Source organism: Aythya marila (assembly GCF_965140915.1).
Source record: "Aythya marila genome assembly, chromosome: 9".
NCBI classification, from domain to species: Eukaryota; Metazoa; Chordata; class Aves; order Anseriformes; family Anatidae; genus Aythya; species Aythya marila.
In genome coordinates this window covers 11,834,233-11,852,811 of record NC_139050.1, presented here as the reverse complement: position 1 = coordinate 11,852,811, position 18,579 = coordinate 11,834,233, and the positions used below count along the sequence as shown (strand labels likewise).

Here is an 18,579-nt window from a genome sequence, read left to right as displayed (position 1 = left end):
CGGCGGATGAGGGAGGTGTAGGGGGGCCCGGCGCCGCTCGCTTGCCTCATCGGTGCTACCGGGCGGCGACTCCCGAGGGACGGGCTCGGGACGTGGAGGCTGAGCGGGTCGGGAGAGGGGGGCTGCCGTCCTGAGGGCGGAGCTCGGCGGGTGCCGTACAACAAGATGGACGCGCCCATGTCACGGGGATCCTCCGGGCGCGCTCGTGGCAGGCAGCTCCCTCAGGCACCGCGCAGCACCAGCAGAACACCCGGGCAGCGCCACACAACGCCTCGCCCCCCGGTTTCTCCACGACCCCTGCCTCCCTCCGCTCCATCTCCTCCCCCCGCTCCGCAGCAGCCTTCCGTACGACAAAATGGCGGCCCCCAGAGCAGGGAGGAAGCGCTTGCGGCGCAGCCAAACCTTCCCCCTTCGCAGCGTCAACCAATCGGCGCGCGGGCCGGCGGCGAGCGGCGCTGCGATTGGCCGCGCGGCGGCAGCGGGTTCGGCTGCGCCGGGGCGGATGCGTCGGCCGGGCCGGCAGCGGGCGCAGCCCTCGGCGGGGCCGCCGCCATGGACGCAGGTGGGTGCGCGCGGCCCGGCCCGGCCCGGCCCCCTCAGCGGGACCGCGGCTCCCTCAGGCGGGGAGGGCCCGGGGGGGACCTCCTGGGGCTGCCGGAGCCCCCTCAGAGCCCCTCGGTGAATCCGGGGAGCTGCCCCGGGGCGGGGGGGCAGGGCCCCCTCTCACCCCTCTGCCCTGCGGGGGGGGCCGCGCTGAGGCGCTTGGTGCCGGGGGGGCACCGAGGCGGGGGGAGTTTGGGGAGAGATCGGCGAAAATTGGCGTCTGGGAGGGCTGGGAGGGCGTTGCTGCCGTGGTCGGGTCCTTCACGCCAAGCAGGGGCAAACGCTTGAGGTTTCCTCCCCGTGAAGGTGAAATCCGATCGAGTCGTGCCCTGTCGGGTGCTGGCAATGTTGAATTCAGCACAAAACAATCGCAGCCGCAGGCGCCTGGCCGCGTTGTGGCAGGTACACAGCGGGACCTGCAGGGCCTGGTGCCAGGCGTGCGGCTGTGGGGCAGGGTTTGGGGCTCTCCGCCTCAGCCTGCGGGGTCCTGGCACCGCTGTTTGTGGGCCCTGAGCGTGTGTGGCGGCCCCGCGGGCAGCCCGGGAGCCGCTGTGCTGGCCCCTTCCCCCCGTAGCTGTGGTGGAAGGGGAGAGCCCAGCAGGTCCTGGAGCAGCTGCCGGCTGCAGATCGCACGGTTGTGAAGGACCTGGTGGAGCTGCAGAGGTTGTGGTGTTTGGGGACGTGAGGAAGTGTTACTGGGAAGGAAAAGGAGGATGGTGGGTAGCCTGACAGTTTCTGTAGCATCCTTGTATCAGTCATTCAAGCTACTTGAGGCTCTTTTCACAGAATCACAGAATTTCTAGGTTGGAAGAGACCTCAAGATCATCGAGTCCGACCTCTGACCTAACGCTAACAGTCCCCACTAAACCATATCCCTAAGCTCTACATCTAAACGTCTTTTAAAGACATTTTTGACAGAGACAGATTCACAGTAGGTTTGTGAACTGACAAAATAGAGCACAAAACATTCCTTTGAGCTTTAAAACCTGAGAACTTCTGTTTTTAAGTTGACCGGTGATACATTTATTGTTTTTAATACCAACTACAAGCTGCTTTTGAGCTGCCAGGATAAACAGTAGTGTCTCATCCCGAAGGAGATCTTGTGCTGATGTCTTGCTTCTTCAATTCCTCTGCCGTTTGGAATTGGACTTGCAGATCCAAGAGCCCAGAGGCAGGAGACTGACGAGGGGCCTTCAGGAACCAGAAAGTCTCGTGTAGCTTGTTTGCCCCAGCATAGGTAGAGCATCCTAGGTGCCTGCAAAGAGGAGGAGCAAGCAGAGCGTCGTGGTGACTTTCTGGAGGTACCACTTACCGAATGCAAATTGGCCAGGTTGTTATTTGCTGCTGCTCCAGATGATGATTTCTGGAAGGCTGAGAGAGGAATGATGGAAAGAGAGACTCATCTTCTGCGTGCATCTTCTGCTTGGGAGCTCGGTGGCATCTGGTGCGAGGGCAGCAGGTGGACCTGAGGGGATGCCAGCAGCGAGGCGTGTGCTGCAGAGGGTGCTGGGTTTTGTAGAAGATGGGGCTGAGAGGAACTTGTGGTTGTGTCGTCTGTCACCCTGTTTTAAACTTTGGTCAGATCATCGCAGGTTTTCTTGCATTTGGTGTTAGAGATGCTTTCAACAGCTGCTTTAACAGAACAACCTAGCTTAGCTCTGCTTGGAATTTAACACGCCGCTCATTTAAGAAACGACTCTTACAAAACGGGATGCAATTATTAACCTGCAAAATGTTTTAAAACCAGCCTCCCCCGACACTTGCCCGTTCACCCCTTTAAAGTCCCTTATTTCCAAATACAAACCTCGTGGAGCCCAGCACATCCAACCGTCCCTCTCCCCTCTCCGTTTCTTGTATCTTTTGCACAAAGGCTCAAACTGCTCTGATCCCAGGGCGTTGCAGAGCTGCTTTGTAGTGGAGCCATCAGTGCTGGGATAAGAAGAGGCAGGTATTTAGGCACTGAAGGCAGCAGGTGAACCAGGCACAAGGTGCGCCTGCCACCTGTGAGCTCGGATGCCTTTGCACAGCTCTGTGTTCCTCAGCTTTCAGCATGATGCCCGTAAAGGCAGCGCTCTGCCTTCTCAAGCTGCGGGCTGGTTTCGCTACAAGCGATGACTTGTGCTCAGTTCCCGGCCTTGGAGGAGGGACTGGCTCCAGGAGCGAGGTTTGGCTGTCATTTCACTGCAATCCACGCTTTGCAAGCTACGCCACAAAAGCAGTGCTCTCTGGAAGAAGCTCCTCAATCGCCTCGTTCCTTGGCAAAGAGGGGCCTCAGCCTTGTGTTAGCGAGCGTGGCGATACCTGTGCTGGGAAGCGGCCGCTGGCTGAAGTCCTCGACGTTTTCTCGACCTGCTCAGTTGCTTGTGAGGCACTTGGAGCTGAGCTAACCTGGAGGTTCCCCTGCTTTTCTGTTTGGGGAGCAGCCAGGCGAGAGCTGTGGGTGCGTTGGCTCCCTGTGCCTGCCAGAATGTTTGGCTGTAGTGTTGGAAGTGAAATGTTTCTTGCCAGCTAGAGTCAGGCTTGTAGGTCCTGTAGGGAACAGGGGCACAGCAGCTCTGGTTCTGGTGTACAGCTTTGGTACAATTTTTTTTTAAATATCAAGGAAAAAACAATCATACCTCTTTCTTTCTTTCTTTCCGTTCCAGCTACCCTTACCTATGACACTCTCAGGTTTGAATATGAAGACTTCCCTGAGACCAAAGAGCCTGTGTGGATCCTAGGCCGCAAATACAGCGTTTTCACAGGTACTGGGCGTGCACACTGCAACTCGTGATGCTCTGCAGGGCTCTGGTAGTGTTGCTCGTTGTTTTGGGAGCAGCGATGTGACTGCAGAACTCATACATGCACAGCAGAGTCTGTTTGCTGTCAGAGCACGCGGACTGTAACCACTGTGCTGCCTCCTGTTTGGCCATCTCTGCAGACTCCAGAGTGTTTTTGTGCAGAAAGTTGCCACTTCCCAGCTATTGGGACCTCTATGAGGCCAGGATGATTGAGGCAAGTGGATAGCTTGGGAGAAAGGCAACAAAATGGCTTAATGCTTCATAGTTTACCTCTGACCATGGTGTTTGGGGTTGGTTGTAGCTTTTTTTAGAGGAAAAGGTTTCTTCTGCCCAGCAGCACTTCCCTGTTCCTCTTCCAGATGTTGCCTGTCAGGGCCAACAGACTGGGTGAGGAGCAGAAGGCTGGGCAGGAGGTGGGTTTAGGCGAGTTTGGTGCTCTCTGTGTGTGTGTGCATGCCTTTCAATCTTGAAAAACCTTTCAGAGAAAGAAGAGATCCTGTTGGATGTGACCTCTCGGCTTTGGTTCACCTACAGAAAGAACTTCCCTGCCATCGGTAAGTCTGAGCGAGTCCTGGAGGTGACGCTGTCCTGCCCGTAACAGCCTGACCCACCGGGAGACTTAATTGGGGTTAGAGTGCTCTCCTGGGGGACGTGAGCATGGATCAGGCTGTGGAGGCACAGAGCACGCAGCTGATCTCAGGAAAGCTGGTTCCAAGAAGACATTTAAAAAACAGATTTTACTTCACTGCTGCAAAAGCTCTGTCAGAAAACGATGGTTGTGTTCTGTGACTTCTCCTTAGCTGTTGGGAATTAGGGATCTGTCGGCCTCACCCATGAAGGGCAGAAGGTTGGCCTTATGGAGGACACTAGCCCGAGACTCAGGGCGTGTGCCCTAGGCCTGTGCATGTCACAGTTCTGCTGCTCTTTCCACCCATGCTACATTATTAAGAAGGCTTCCCTTTCTTTCTGGGATTATCACAGAGGAGATATGTTAAGGATTGTGAGGTGATGAGATGTCAATGGGGAAGGCATAATAGACACCGTGGATAAACAATGAGAAGAACCAAATGTTGGTTTGTTTGCATCTTTTAGATGCATGTACAGTTTCCTAGTCTCATTGTTTGTTGTGAGTTTTTTTTGTTGTTGTTGTTTTTTTTATCCCTTCTTAAAGGGGAAAGCTAGACAGAATTTCTTCATGATCCCCCCCAAAAACTTTAGCAATTATCTTTTCGTCCTGTCCCTTAGGGTTCTTAACTGTGATGTAAGTCTTGAAAGCTTGCTGTTTGCTTGGACTGGGTTTTTGATGTGTTCTGAGGATTTTTTTTTCCACTGGAAGTGTAAGGAGAAAATAATTCACGTTCTGACTGTTAACTATTTGAATTTGTTTCTGTCTGCAAACTACCTCATGTAATGAATGTGACCCTTGAATCAAAGAGCATTGGACGGATAGCCTACAGCAGTGAAAGCATTGATATCTTTGTTTTATTTTATTGTGTAGAATGACATCAGTTGTATTCTTAGTATGCAGATACCTCAAAGTCTTCGCTGTCTCAGTTGCTCCAGGCAGCACGTTCGTTCTGTAAGCCTATTTCAGAATTCAGAAAAGTCTGTGTGAAGTGGTAAGACATAGGTGGTGTTAAAAACAGAAGTGGGTTCAGAAGATGATCAATAACCTGGTGCTTTTTTTGTGGTTGTTGACAGCGCAGGAAAATCATTGAAGGCTTCTGGCATTACCGAAATAGTCATGAGTTCCTCTGCTGCAGGACTGGGCTTTGGGGTGGCTTCTGACAGTAATCCAGGATTCAGGGAAGAATCTTTACTGCCATCAATTTTGCAGAATGACTTAACTTAATTCAGAAAGGCTTTCTGATAAATAATCTGGTTATCTTTACCTAATGAAAGCTCCTAACAGTCCCCACAAGCGTAAACGTCAATTTCCTTCTGAGTATGGGAGTCGGAAATGCACTTTGTTTAATTGATAGGGCAGACTTTTTCCTTATCTGATACGAGGACTCCTGTTCCTCCTGGGTAGGAGGGATAATGATAATCTTAAAAACGATACGAGAATGAGTGTGGGAGGCGTATTTAGGAACCTCACAACATGCCTAATTTTTTGTACTGCGTGCTAATTAGGTCCTACAGGAGTCTAAGATGAAATATAATTTAATGATGGCCTTGGACTTGAAGTGGATTAAAGAGAGAAAAGGTAGAGACAAGAGACAGAAATTATCAACTTCCTGTATCTGCCCTAGACCGTCGAGTTTTTGTTTGCTTTTTAGCGCTTGAAGTGGATTTGCACACGGGAACTGCAGTAACACTGAGAGCATTTCCCAGTGAACTTGAAGCCAGGCTTCTTGGTTGCTGTTCCTTAGGATACTCAGCAGACCCATCTTTCAAGAGAGGAAAGCAGCAATACAAAAAAACTTCTCCCAGCTGTGTGAAGGCGCAGCTGACTGCGTACTTGTAGGACAGCTCACTGGCTGTGGTCATGCTAAACATTTTTATCTGTGAAGCTCGTAATAACAGCTGAAGCTTCAGAGGAGCAGTGGCAGCTTCCTTTTGAAGTTCTGTCAGGGAGGTGCTTCCAGCCTTAGGGTCTTTGTCTCAGTTTTCCCATTGCTAGCTGATATCCAGCTTATTCTCCTATATTATGTAGGATATGGATTTTCTCACTGTTGCTGGAGTTGGTTTTTTTTGTTTGTTTGGTTTTTGGACCTAACTCCACGTTGTTCACTTTGGAATCTCATACAGTCATCGGCTGCTTGTGATGTGGGAATGCCTTGTGACTGATTCATTTTGCATAATGAGCTGCCTTCTCAAAATGAGCATTACAGCAGCAAGTGGTCTGTAACAAGATGTTTCTCTGCTTAGTAACTTCTCTGAATTAGGTTGGGAATCTGCAAGTATGCCCAAGAACTGCTATATTCATGAGAAATTCAGCTGCCTTTCTAGCTGAGTTGCTTGGATTTCCTTTTGATTTTTTCCCCTGTTACTGAAGGTTAAAGATTTTAGTTCTTTTTTATGGGATGCCATTAGGCTAGTCACTAAGAACTGAGTTTTTATTTCTCGGCCTTGGGTGTGTGAGCTAGCACAGTCCTTATTCCCTATCTGATTGTTTGGATAAACCTGCTGCCCATGCAGGCTTACAGCACTTTCCTTTTTATCTCCCACTTGGCAGTGTTGTTCCTTTCATTACATATTTGCTTTCTGTCTTTGTTTACAGGAGGAACTGGTCCCACATCTGATACTGGTTGGGGCTGTATGTTGCGGTGTGGCCAGATGATCTTTGCTCAGGCTTTGGTCTGCAGGCATTTGGGAAGAGGTAAACCAGAGCACTGCCCATACTGACATCCACATGCTCCCACAAGCACAGTACTTGTCAGGACAGCAGCTGGGAATTGCTGAGGGCTCCATAACTTTTCCTTGAATTTTCTTAAGTTCTGGGCTGTTGATTGAAAAGTCTGCTGGAAACTCTCCAGCAGGTTTCCTTCTGCAGCTGTCTGTGACTCCACATAGATGAATGTGGTTGTTAAACCTTAAAACAAAGGAGAGTCCTGTCATGTGCTAGCTAAGCCCATGGACACCAAGCAAGTACCAGGGTTTTCTTGATTTTTTTTTATATACCTGAAGTTTAAAAAGTCCTCCTCAAAACAGCAGGGTGACTGACTTGTTTATAGTTCAATTTTTAACTTGTAGAGAAGTCCTCTCTTTCTGTCATTTCTGTAGTTTCTCCTGTCCCTGAATACTTCTCTCTTTGCATTGGATCCATATGTGGTCTGTAAGCAACTGTATGGGAGTTACATGTATTGTTGCAGTTGTTGATGGCCTTTGAATTTGGGAGATGATTTTTTTTAATGAGGTCACCTGGTTTTCCTCAGGATGCCTCGAGAAATTGGTATCCTATGGCCCATCTGTGGGATAGAGTTAGGATTCGTGTTTTCTGTTTTACCATGGGTGATATTCTTGTGTTTCAGCTGTGGAAATGCTTGCTTTTCTGTTAAAATTGATTCTTCAGTGTTGGGGATGCCCCAGATGCTCAGTAATAAGATAGTGACATGAAAATCTGATCAGTAGTCGAGGCACAGGAAAGACAGCTTGTAGCTTGCGGTGTCTGGTTGCTAATAAACATCACGTTTTGTTTCACATGTCTCCTTCTGTGTCTTAGACTGGAGGTGGATAAAAGGGAAGAGGCAGATGGATAATTACTTCAACGTTCTTAATGCCTTCATTGACAAAAAAGACAGCTACTACTCCATTCACCAGATAGGTAAGAGTGCCAGAAAGCAGGGGGGAATGTTCTGTCTGGATTTCCCAAGGGCGTAGAACATCACTCCATGTTTGTTTTAGTACCTGAGGTGAAAAACCTAGCAGGTTATGTTCTGACATGCTGTTTTTCTCGCATGATCTGAAGCTACTACACTTTATTGTGGATTATGATGGATTTTTCTCTTGACTCCGTAAAGTCCTTCATGTTTGTCTTCAGGCTTTAGGTTATATTCGGCACCACTTTCTGTGTCCTGCTTAGCCAAGGTGAGAGGAAAGCATGTTGTTGCTGTTCTCACCAAGACCTTGTAACAGGAGAAGATTGCTGCATGAACAAATTTCAGCAGTAGCAAGTAAACTAAGGAAGGATCTCACTTTAATTGAAACTTCCTTCACAACAACAACAACAAAAAAAAAGACTGCCTGTTCCAGTTTTTGCTTATAGGGTCTTAATGCTCCTATAGCTTCAGTGAGTGGAACTTCAGGTTACGGGGGTGTTCCTGATAATCAAACAAGAAATAGCCTTTTTCTGAGGTTACATTGTCTTTTGGATCTCTGTATCATGTTTCTGAGAAAGGGTTTGCTTTACAGTCCTTGAGGATGTACTTTTTTCTTCCATTAACATTGTGATTCTACCCTTTTGTGGGGTTTCTGATGACTCAGAAATGTTTCCAAGTTAAATTTTTTTTACTGTTGAATATAAATCCTGGTTAGGAAGGGGCATGGTGTAGGTGAAATTATATGCTAAATTCTAATTCTTTTTTTTTTTTTTTCTTGTGATGCAGCCCAGATGGGAGTTGGAGAGGGGAAATCCATAGGTCAATGGTATGGACCAAACACAGTCGCACAAGTGCTCAAGTAAGTGCTGGGTTTTTCCTTTATTATTTTCCAACCAAGAGGTGGGTTTGTAGTACCTCCAGCCTTACACACATAAGTAACATGTTTGCTGCTAGAACTGAGTGCAATACTCTTTGCAGTGGACCAGAAGCAGGTGTCAGAGTAGGTGATGATTGCTGTCGTTTGGATCTCTGCTGGCATGAGTTGCTTCTCCATGACATCAGTGTTGTCATTGTCCAAAAGCTGCCGATAGGCCATCAAGTCACTCATGCATTAGCAGAGGAAAGCACAGGTATTTGCTGCCTGGGTTCTGCGGTGACGAACGGAGGTTCTGGGCTGTCTTTAACTGGGACATGCTGTATTTTCAGAAATATTTTTTCAGAAATATTCTTTCTGTTGCCATTCTTTCCATAATTTTTTTGATTGGTCGAGCTGGGAGCCCTGTGGAATAGGCTGGGATTGCCTGAGAAGGAACTTTCCCAGGTTAGACCATCTGCCCGTTTAGCCTAGTATCTGCTGTAGGTGATGGGAAGATATTTAGGGAAAGTCAGGGTGACTTTTATTTTTAAATTAGCATATAAGGAGGACATTAAGTAACTCTCATTTTCTGTACCAGCAGTTACAGAATTTGAGGTGGAGATTGTATTTAGCACAAATTCCCAGTTTTGGTCCCATTTGTAATCCATTTATTCTTCTGGTCATAATAATTTGTGGCAATGAATTTTACAACTGTAATAAGTGTTTAAAAAAAACGTAAAGTGTAATTGGTGAAAACCAATCTCTCCTAGTCCAATTTCTCTTCTTTGATACAACATTATCTTTGTCTTATAGTTGTAACTAATCCTTCCTTGCATTTTTTTCCCCCCCGCCTCTATAGAAAACTTGCCACTTTTGATACATGGAGTTCACTGGCAGTACACATAGCCATGGACAACACTGTAGTAATGGAAGAAATCAGTAAGTATCACGTGCAGGTGGAATGAGATGTATCCCTCAGCAGCGAGAAGTCAGAAAAGAACTGGAAAGCATGCAGTTTTGCAACATTGCAAACATGCAGTAAATGTTCTGTCTTAAAGCTGTGGCTGAGTGTGCTAAACTCAGATGAGAATTGCTGTTGTAGGGCAAGGAAGCCCCCTTACGTGATTTTTACTTTGATAAAGGCTCTAACTTGGCAGTGTGGCCTCTGGATCTGGAAAGAAGGACCTGCTGGCCTTCAGGCAATAGGTGGGAGCTGCTGGGAAGGTAGTGCCAAACCTGTTTATGACCACAGGTAGCACGCAGTAAATGGCTGCTGCTTCTCCCATCTAACGGTGTAGGAATGTCTCTGCTATTAGGCAGAGTGAGATAACCAGAACAGATCTCTGACCAGGAAAAGGAACAAAACTGGGGCGGGGGGGGGAGTGAATTAAGAAGGGGCTCCATCTCTGGAGATATCTTTTAAGGAGTTCTCCATTATTGTGCTTTGTTGTTTTTGTTGGTGGTTTGTATTTTCTCTTTTTTTCTTTTTTCTGCATCTTGGCAGTTGGATGGCTCTGGAGGCTGAGCAGCTGTGCAACACATTCATCCCTAGCATGCTTGCTCGTGCCCCAGTAACCAAAGCAGATGGTGGCATGGCTGGCTGCTGCCATCCTGCATGGTCCTGGCTGAACTATCCTTCCCTCTCTCGCTCTAGATTTGTGAGGTGGTTTGCTTATGCAGCACAAAACCATTCAATGTTTTCTGCCAGGGTAGTGTTCTGAAACAGCACGTAAAAAAGTCCACTGAGTGCTGGAGCTGGTGCAAAGTTACAGGTGAGATGGTGGCAGCTGTCAGTTAGATTGGCTTTTGGTTGCATTGGAGCAAAAATCAATTAACAGATGAGGACCGTTTGTTCCTGCAGTGAAGGACAGTCATTTTACAGAGTCAGATCTCTTAACAGGTAGCGTCAGTTGAGAGGCCAAGAAAATGTAGGATTTGATTGAGAAGCGCCTGTCTAGTCCTGTGAAGGTGTATGCTCGTGCTCTTGGCTTAAACAAAGGTCAGCATGAAGACGGGAATTGGATTAATCTTTCCCCTTTAGCCTGAAAAATATCCCCTCTAGAACTGAGGCGTGCTGGCTGCAGGGCTTGAGTATGTTGCAGCTCCTGTCTGCGTGGCTTGTGTTAAACACTGACACTGCTTCAAGTAACGTGTCCATACAGCTTGTAACATGTAGGGTGGTGTCTGTCTGTCTTCCTCAGCTGTGAATCATCACGTGCCTACCACTCAGGACTTGAAAGCCCCTGTATGAGCGGGTCTGATTTGTTATTGATCTGTAGGTACGTGTTGTATATCGTGTACCTCAGACACCTGTCAGTAGTGAAACGTTCAGAAATGAACACGGCTTCATACAGCTGGTAAATTCATTCACTAATGCCATTCAGCCCATGGTGGATAGAAAACAAACTTCTGCTGCAGCAGTTGAGTACCTCCACCAGAGCCTTCTGAGCCAGCCTGTAGTGTCGGAAAGGTGCTTTCAGGTGGGAGCTGGAGGATTGCGTGCATCAGAAGGATGGTTAGAAACAGAGCTAAGCCAGTGACCGACAGCAGCAGTAGCAGGAAAGGTGTGTCAGATCTGCTGGAATATGTTTGCAGTAAAGGGTTTGAATCCTGCTGGGGAGCTTTAGGTAGGGACCACGGTGCCAAAGAAGCAGGGTGACTTTAGTCTCTGCTGGGCTCCCTACCACTTAAACTGGGGTTGAGTACGTCTGTAACACAGCATAGGACTGCCAGTTGCTCTGCCTGATGAAGAAACCCATAGTGACAGCTGCAGGTATGCAGATCATCAGGACAGGCAGGCAACTGCAACAAAAAATAATGTTTTATCAAGGTAAGCAGTCCTGACATGCAGTGACTTCAATTTTTCAAGACCTCTGATAACTATAACATCCCTTGTGTGCGTAGGCATGTTATCTCATACACATTCTCCCTTCTGAAGGGGCGGTTCCAAATTTCAGTGCAACCGTTCTCTCTCCAATTGAGGCTTTAGCACAAAGTCCTACTTCTTCTAACCTTGGCCGTAACGTTCTCCTTGTTCAGCTGCATTTGGAGCTTGTAGTAGTGAGCAGGCATCCTGCTGTAATTGCTGTGATGGAGGTGCTTGTTTACATCGCATCCTCCCTGCCAGACTGTCCTGGCATTCAGGTTAGGCCAAGAATAAATTAAATGAGCCTCTGGCATTCTGTCTAATTGCCCTGGATTCATGATTGAAATGTTGTGGGTTCCTTTGGTTTGGAGATTTTTCTTCACACGCACATGTGCACGCCCAGCAAGTAATGAAATTACCCTGTGAGACAAGGAGGCTCGGAGATATTTCTGTACCAGAATTTACATAATCCAGTTTCATTCCAAACTGCCTGTGTGTTCATCAAACCTGTTGAATGAGGATGCATAATGTCCATGTCATGGGTATGCCCTGAGGAGTTGCCCCATTTCTTGCAGGCAAAGCTCATGCTAAAATTGCCGAGTTTAATATTCGCCCGTCTTGAGTCTCTAAACTAGCTTCTGAATGATCCCTGACAGAATTTGTAAAGGTTTTAGGGAACTTTAGGTAAATGACAATTATTTGAGATAGATACCACGTTCGTATCTCTGTATCTTGTTACAGTGCTGGTTACAGGTGAGGATTTCCTCTGTTAAGCCGTAATATTTTCCTCATTCAGTTCAGCTGGCCTCATATCCTCCATGTGCCCCTCTAGAGCTGAACACTCCAAATTGTTTTTTTTGTTTGTTTGTTTGTTTGTTTTGTCTACATGCTCTTGAATTCAGGGCTCTTGCCTAATATCCTAATCAGATCGTTCACCCTCATTGACCCAGGTTGTTGCTTAGCTGTTCACCTGCTGGAAGAATTTACATTTTAATGGCCCGCCAGATGGTAGCTGAGAGTACAGCATGCTTTGGCACAACTTCGATGTATACTTAGATGAAATACTGAGCCTGTCCAGAAACCCTGTGGGGAGCATATCACATGATCACAGTGGTGGGCCTTGTTGAACTTTTTTTTTTTTTCCTTTTAGTGCTGTAGGCTTTCAGAAAATAGTGATTGTTGATAGCTGGAATAGAATTACTCAAGGTCTAGGAATGGAAGTTGTTTCTGATGCTTTCTGCTCATGTTCCCTTTCTGTAGGGCGGTTGTGCCAGTCCAACTTCGCGTGTGCTGGAGCTGCAGCATGCCCTGCTGTGGAGTCAGATGTACTCTATAATGGGTACCCAGAGGAAGCAGGGGTTAGAGATAGGCTCTCACTGTGGAAACCATTGGTGCTGCTGATACCTCTCCGCCTTGGGCTCACAGAGATCAATGAAGCCTATATTGAAACACTAAAGGTAGGGGATCTGGAACTGAATTCTTGATATTCTGATGCTTCAAAACCCTGCTGCGAATTGAGTCACTTCTGAAATTTGGTTTTGGGGTAGAAATACTCAGAAGTAATTGTCCTTTTTTCCAGAGGAAAATGTATTTAGAAAAAATGTATTTAGAAAGCACCATTTTCAGAGGTCAGGATATGGGCTCTAGCAGCCTTTTGTCAGGAAAATGTTTAGTTTTATGTATTTTTTTGTTTTGTTTTGTTTTATTTCTACTATCTTATTTTCCAACTTAATCTCGGTCCCTGTTTGTGTGTAGATGGTACCAGCCTGCTGAAGTATTTGTTCAGCACAGCTGTATTGAGCTTTAATGAGTGTAGTGTTTGTAAACTCCCCATGGCTCTGATGGCAGAGCTTGTACTGCAGGCTGAGGGTAGGAGCTGGCTGCCAGTCCCGCTGTGGAGCATGAGGAAGCTGCAGAATTTGGGGTGTGCAGAGTACACCCATAAGACAGGATGCACGTTGTCCTGCTGTGCTAATGCTAGGGATCTCTGAGCTGCACAGGTAAGAGCTCCACATGCAGGCTAGGGTTAGGTTATTTCCCCGTAACTCAGTAGATGGTTCCCGGATATTGCAGCTGAAAATTTGGGCTGTTTCCTGGGTGATGGTTCCCTCCTCAAAGCACTGCTGCAGTTTGACATGTCCAGGGGATTTCGCCTCTGACTGCAGCAGAGCCAGGACGTGCCCAGACAGAGTCCTGGAATAGTGCTGCCTCTTCTGTTTGGTCCACCTGTGTGTTACTGTCAGCAGTTAAAGGTGTTTTTGAGCTGCTTTTGTGTTCCATGAAGGCTCTGTGTTGCAGCCTTCAGCCTTTCTGGTGGAGTTTCTCCCCAGTAATGGCTGTTCCTGCTGCTAGAGTTGCTGATTTCCAGTGTCACAGTCTCTTTCCCACTGTGTTTTTGGATGTTTGCCTTTGTTGCCACTTGCTTGTCTCACTGTCTGTCAGCTGTGTGTTTTCTGTATTGCTTTTCCAGCACTGCTTCATGATGCCTCAGTCCCTGGGAGTGATCGGAGGGAAACCAAACAGTGCTCACTACTTCATTGGTTATGTAGGTGAGTGCCCGCAGTAGTGCAAAGTCTTCCCAAGCATCTCCCCCCGGCTAACAATGTTTGGAGCAGTACAGCTCTCCTGCTTGGTCTGTGGTGCATGCTGCAGGGCTTTTTCCTGCTGGAAGTGTGGAAGGCTGCTGTGGGTTGAAACTCTTTGCGAGGATCTGAGTGATGTAGCTTTGAACGGGGGCCATAGTACAAGCCATGAACTTCCAGTGCATAACCCTAAATCTTAGCTGTAAAGAGGTGTGCAAAGTTCCTCCTAGGTTCAGAGCTGACCTCCCTTCAGGGTCTTGGCTGTATATTTACCTGCCTTTTAGCTGTTCCCTTTCTGAAACCTTACAAACTGCTGTCCTTGTCCCTCTTCCTTTCCTCTGATACTCTGCCTGAGACCTCAGGCTGGTTGTGCTTTGGATTCCTGGGGCTGTCTTGAGCTTACCCAGGACCCTGGAAAGCATTAGCAGGAACAGTGCTCAAAAAGCGCGTGTGCCCAAGGTGCTGCTGTGGAGTGGGCACCGTGGTTCTGCTCACAGCCAGCTCTTTGCCTGGGTGAGAAGTGTTGGAGTGTCTGAAAGCGAGTTGTCCCCAGACCAATGGGTTCCTCCATGGGGCTTCAGTAGCTGGCTCCGTCATTGCTCTCCCCCCTTTTCTTTCTCACCATTTGCTTCTCAGAAGAGCAGCTTCTGGCACCGTTCTTCCTGTTCATGTCTTCTTGCCTGTTCCTCCAGGTGAGGAACTCATTTACCTGGATCCCCACACTACGCAGCCTGCAGTGGAGCCCAACGACAGCGGCTGTCTCCCTGACGAAAGCTTCCACTGCCAGCACCCTCCCAGCAGAATGAGCATTGCCGAGCTCGACCCCTCCATTGCGGTGGTGCGTTCTTCCTGCTTGTTTTCCAGCCAGCTCTCCATCACCTGAAGCAGCACGTCCCTGTTTCACAGCTACCCCTTTCCCCGGGGAGCTGGTAAAGGCAGAGGTGGCAGGTTGGGTGCTCTTCACTTGGGTGCCGCTATGGGGAGTGCTCAGTTTAACAGAACTGTGTAGGCCACACCTTGAAGCAAGGCAGTTAGATTGTAACTGCTTACAGTCCTGCTCATGTTGCTTGGCATTAATATGAGGCCATAAGACTGAAAAGGTCAGTCTACAATTATATAAAGATAATACTTTTTATTTTTCAGGGCTTTTTCTGCAACACGGAGGAGGACTTTAATGACTGGTGCCAGCAAATCAAAAAGGTTTGTGTCTGTATCACCGGGAATATAGAGTACTGTTGTTTCTAAAATGCTGCACAGAGAGAGTTCTCTGCAGCACGATCCCACATTAAAGCATATGAAAATAACTTGTCCAGACACCAGGAGGAGTATAGCTCTGAAATTCTGCAGCTGATATTAGTCAAAGATTTGAAAAGTATTTTTTTCAGCTGCGAAGAAGTCCCAACAAACTGGTGCTTCCCCTTAAATCTTCCCCTTGAAGACCCAGAGCACTGTGAGTGCAGCACTGTTGGTTCTCATGGCTCTGCTCTTGCTCCACAGCTGTCCCTGGTAAGAGGAGCGCTGCCCATGTTCGAACTGGTTGAGCGCCAGCCGTCGCACTTCTCCAACCCCGATGTTCTGAATCTCACGCCAGGTGAGGCCACGCAGGGAGGTAGAGCTAAGGGTGGGTTTGTCCAGTTGGTGTTCAGGGATTTGTGTGGATTGCGTAGTGATTTCTGGTGTGTTCCTGTTCAGCTCGGAGCTTTTGGGTCAATTCATCTAGTTCGTTGGCTTTCAGCTAGCAGTTCACAGATCCCGTGGTCATGGTCATGTCTTAAGATGATTTTTTATGATGAGTCTGAATGGTGACTGGGGAAAAAAGCTAATAGGTTATTACAGCAATAAGAAATTGTGATTTCTAAAGAGATGCTCAGAAAAATCCTAAGGCTCCATGGAAAAGGTTGAAAACTGAGCTTCTGGGTATTAAAAAATGTCAAAGATGGGGGTGGTCAAACGTAGTTGCAGTTTAGGAGATTCCTTCCCTGTGCATGGGCTACTACCAACACTTAGTCCTGGTGATGCAGAAAGGAATGAGTGCTGGGCAGTATTTTGGCTGTCAGGCTCCGCTTATGTTAACGCACATTAACGTTGCAGGAGATAAGGAGCTATTGGCAGCTTCTGCCAGGAGGAGTGAGTATTTGGGGACAAAGTTACCCCGTCACCAGGTGTTGGACTGCATCCTGTCGCCTGCATCCTGCACTCATTGCTTCCTTCCTGTCTGTCTCTTAGCACAAACTTTCAAGGCCTTTTTTGTCTCACTGTCCTTGTCTGTAGGAACGCTTGATTGCCTTAAACTGGTGATCCTTGCCTGTATTAAATTGTCCCTAATTACTGCCTTTTTTACTCATAAAAGTGATATCCTAATGAGCTACTTGACTTCTTCCCCATGTTTTGAGCCTCTCTCGTTTGTTAGGCCATCCTTTCTCCTTCTGTCCTAGCCCTCAAAAGAAGGATTAATATTCTCATGGAAGTCCAGTCCCTTGTCCTCATTTTTCCCAGCCAATTGGGTTCTGTGGTTTGTTACTTGAGTGTACAGGGGCTGCTCCCTGAGGAGCATCTCTGGAAGCTGTGCTGCCGCCAGTCCCCCCAGTTTGCACTGGGAGCAGTGACACCAAGCATTTGCACACACTGCTGTGGGATTAAAGCCTTTCACAGAACACTCAGGGCAGTCTGCAGCCTTGTGACCACGCATTTCTCCTTGTTCCTGGCAGTCAGTCATTGCAGTTTAGCTTCTGGCTGGCTGTTTTGCCAAGTTTAATGTGTGCTTTCTTGAAGCCTGAGTTACTGTAGGCTTCTCCTATATTCCCCAGCCTTTTCACTTGAATCTCCTCTCTGGTAAAGCCACTTTCCCTGGAGCTATGTGCTCCTTCTTCACCAGAGTTGGAAGGATGGACAGAAGGGAGTGAGTACACTGCCCTCCCTTGCAGACTGGACTATATAAATCACTTCTGGGAGGGCGTGTCGTGTAATTACCTCCCCATGTCGTTGGATCAAACACAACTGTAGTAAAATACAGGTTGCATGTTCTAATATTTCTAACAAAGAAATATTCCCTTATCACATATTTGGACCAGGAGTCTTTGCAGATGTTAGCCTAGGCCTCAGAAGTGCTTTTGTTTGAGCCTCTTGATGCTGAAGCCTGTCCTGCTAACAGACTGACTGCCCAGGCAGGTTGTACCAAACAGTCACAGCACAGAGCTGCACTGCACTGGGGCTGTGTCAGCATCTGTGAGAGCTGGCACACCTCGTATGTGCCGTGTAATTCTCTCCTGAGCATGTGGGCTTGTGACACTCGCCTTCTGCTGCCCTCTGGCTGCTGGTGTCAGCTGCTGAGCGGCGGGTGCATCCCACGGAGCCAGCGCTTTCTTTTTCTCTTGCAGACTCCTCTGACGCCGACAGATTGGAAAGGTTCTTTGACTCAGAAGATGAAGACTTCGAAATCTTATCCCTTTGAAAACAAATAGGAAACTGACTCTGCAAATTTGTGTTGTGTGGGGAGAAGGGGAGGGAGGGAAGCTCCTTGGAGAGCCTGGGGCTACCGGTTTTCATAGGTGCTTGCTGCCATCCCCGCCTCTTGTCCATCCATCCTGGCATTCTGTGCAGCCTCTGAGCGGAGCGTGCATTGTCTGCAGTGGGATGAAGAACCGAGTGGGTGTTGCAGCCTTACTGGCTGGAGTTGGGATTCCTCAGCAGAAAACACTTGCTGGAAGTGGATGCAGTGGTGCCTACAAGTTCAAAGCCTATCTGTTACATCAGCAGGTCAGCTGCCCTTCTGGGGGAGCCACAGGGGTTTTTAGTGCTAAATCCTTACGCAGGGACTCCCCTCTGAAGCTTACGTAGGGCCAGCCGTCATTTAGCAGGTGATGTGTACAGTTAATTCCTCTAGCAGCTTCACTTCTCAGTGGCCGACTTGGACTGAGCTCACACTGCAAGCTACCAGCAGGCATCTCCCAGTGAGACAGCTGGGAAGTCCCCAGAGTGCAGCTGGCTGGGTTTCCTACAGTTAAACTCCTGTCCACACTTCGCAGTACACAGCACTTCTCACGGGTGCAGCACCCCTCTCCTACTGACGTCCTGTCAAAAGGAAGGTGGGGTGGCGCAGGGATGAGTGCTAATTCGACTGAAAGGCTGTCCAGGAAATTGTGGAGCAGCCTTGCTTCTGGGGAGGAATCAGCCTAAATAACAGCAGAAAGAGGGGTAGAATAGAAAATGTGTGTTTTCTTGCTCAGTGAGTCATTAACACGTACTTCTCTACATTGTGCTTCTATGGTGGATTGATCTCTACAGCAAGTATCTTCAAGTAAGTTGCTTTGAGCAGAGAGCAGGATTACACAACCTTGGAGGAGGAGGGGGTGAGACACAGCTGGGGAGAGGTGAAACAGGACAACTGAGATCTGCCAGCCTGCTAGTGCCTGTGTCCCCGTGTGCTGGCACAGCATCTAGTGAACAATCTTGTTGGTACCAAAAACGTGAGCTATAAAATTCCCTGAGGTGTCCCCTGAGCAGTTCCTCCTGTTACACATTCCCTTTCCAAATCCCAAAAGGTTCCTGGTGGTTGAGCAGGCCTCCTAGCCGCGCTGTTACCTTTCCATTCGATCTTCTGCAAATTCCCTTCCCTGCAGAGTATGCACAG

General features: G+C 48.1%; 1 protein-coding gene across 2 annotated transcripts; it reads left to right on the top strand.

The window, feature by feature from the left end:
• The first annotated feature begins 479 nt into the window (after positions 1-479).
• Positions 480-17,992, top strand: ATG4B (autophagy related 4B cysteine peptidase). Of its 2 annotated transcripts, none has more exons than XM_082766716.1 (13): positions 480-562; positions 3,249-3,347; positions 3,866-3,937; positions 6,607-6,705; positions 7,549-7,650; positions 8,432-8,504; positions 9,361-9,440; positions 12,628-12,824; positions 13,838-13,916; positions 14,642-14,787; positions 15,093-15,149; positions 15,447-15,540; positions 17,327-17,992. In XM_082766716.1, the coding sequence occupies exons 1-13, from the start codon at positions 553-555 to the stop codon at positions 17,398-17,400; spliced, it is 1,182 nt and encodes a 393-aa protein (XP_082622842.1). In that variant the 5' UTR covers positions 480-552; the 3' UTR covers positions 17,401-17,992. The 2 variants fall into 2 exon arrangements, with proteins under 2 accessions (XP_082622842.1, XP_082622841.1); XM_082766715.1 differs by lacking the exon at positions 17,327-17,992 and adding an exon at positions 16,041-16,823.
• Positions 17,993-18,579: the final 587 nt, after the last annotated feature.

Coding starts and splice junctions, on each gene's coding strand:
- ATG4B (XM_082766715.1), top strand. Junction 12,825..13,837: donor CCTATATTGAAACACTAAAG/GTAGGGGATCTG, acceptor TTGCTTTTCCAG/CACTGCTTCATGATGCCTCA. Junction 14,788..15,092: donor TCGACCCCTCCATTGCGGTG/GTGCGTTCTTCC, acceptor TTTATTTTTCAG/GGCTTTTTCTGCAACACGGA.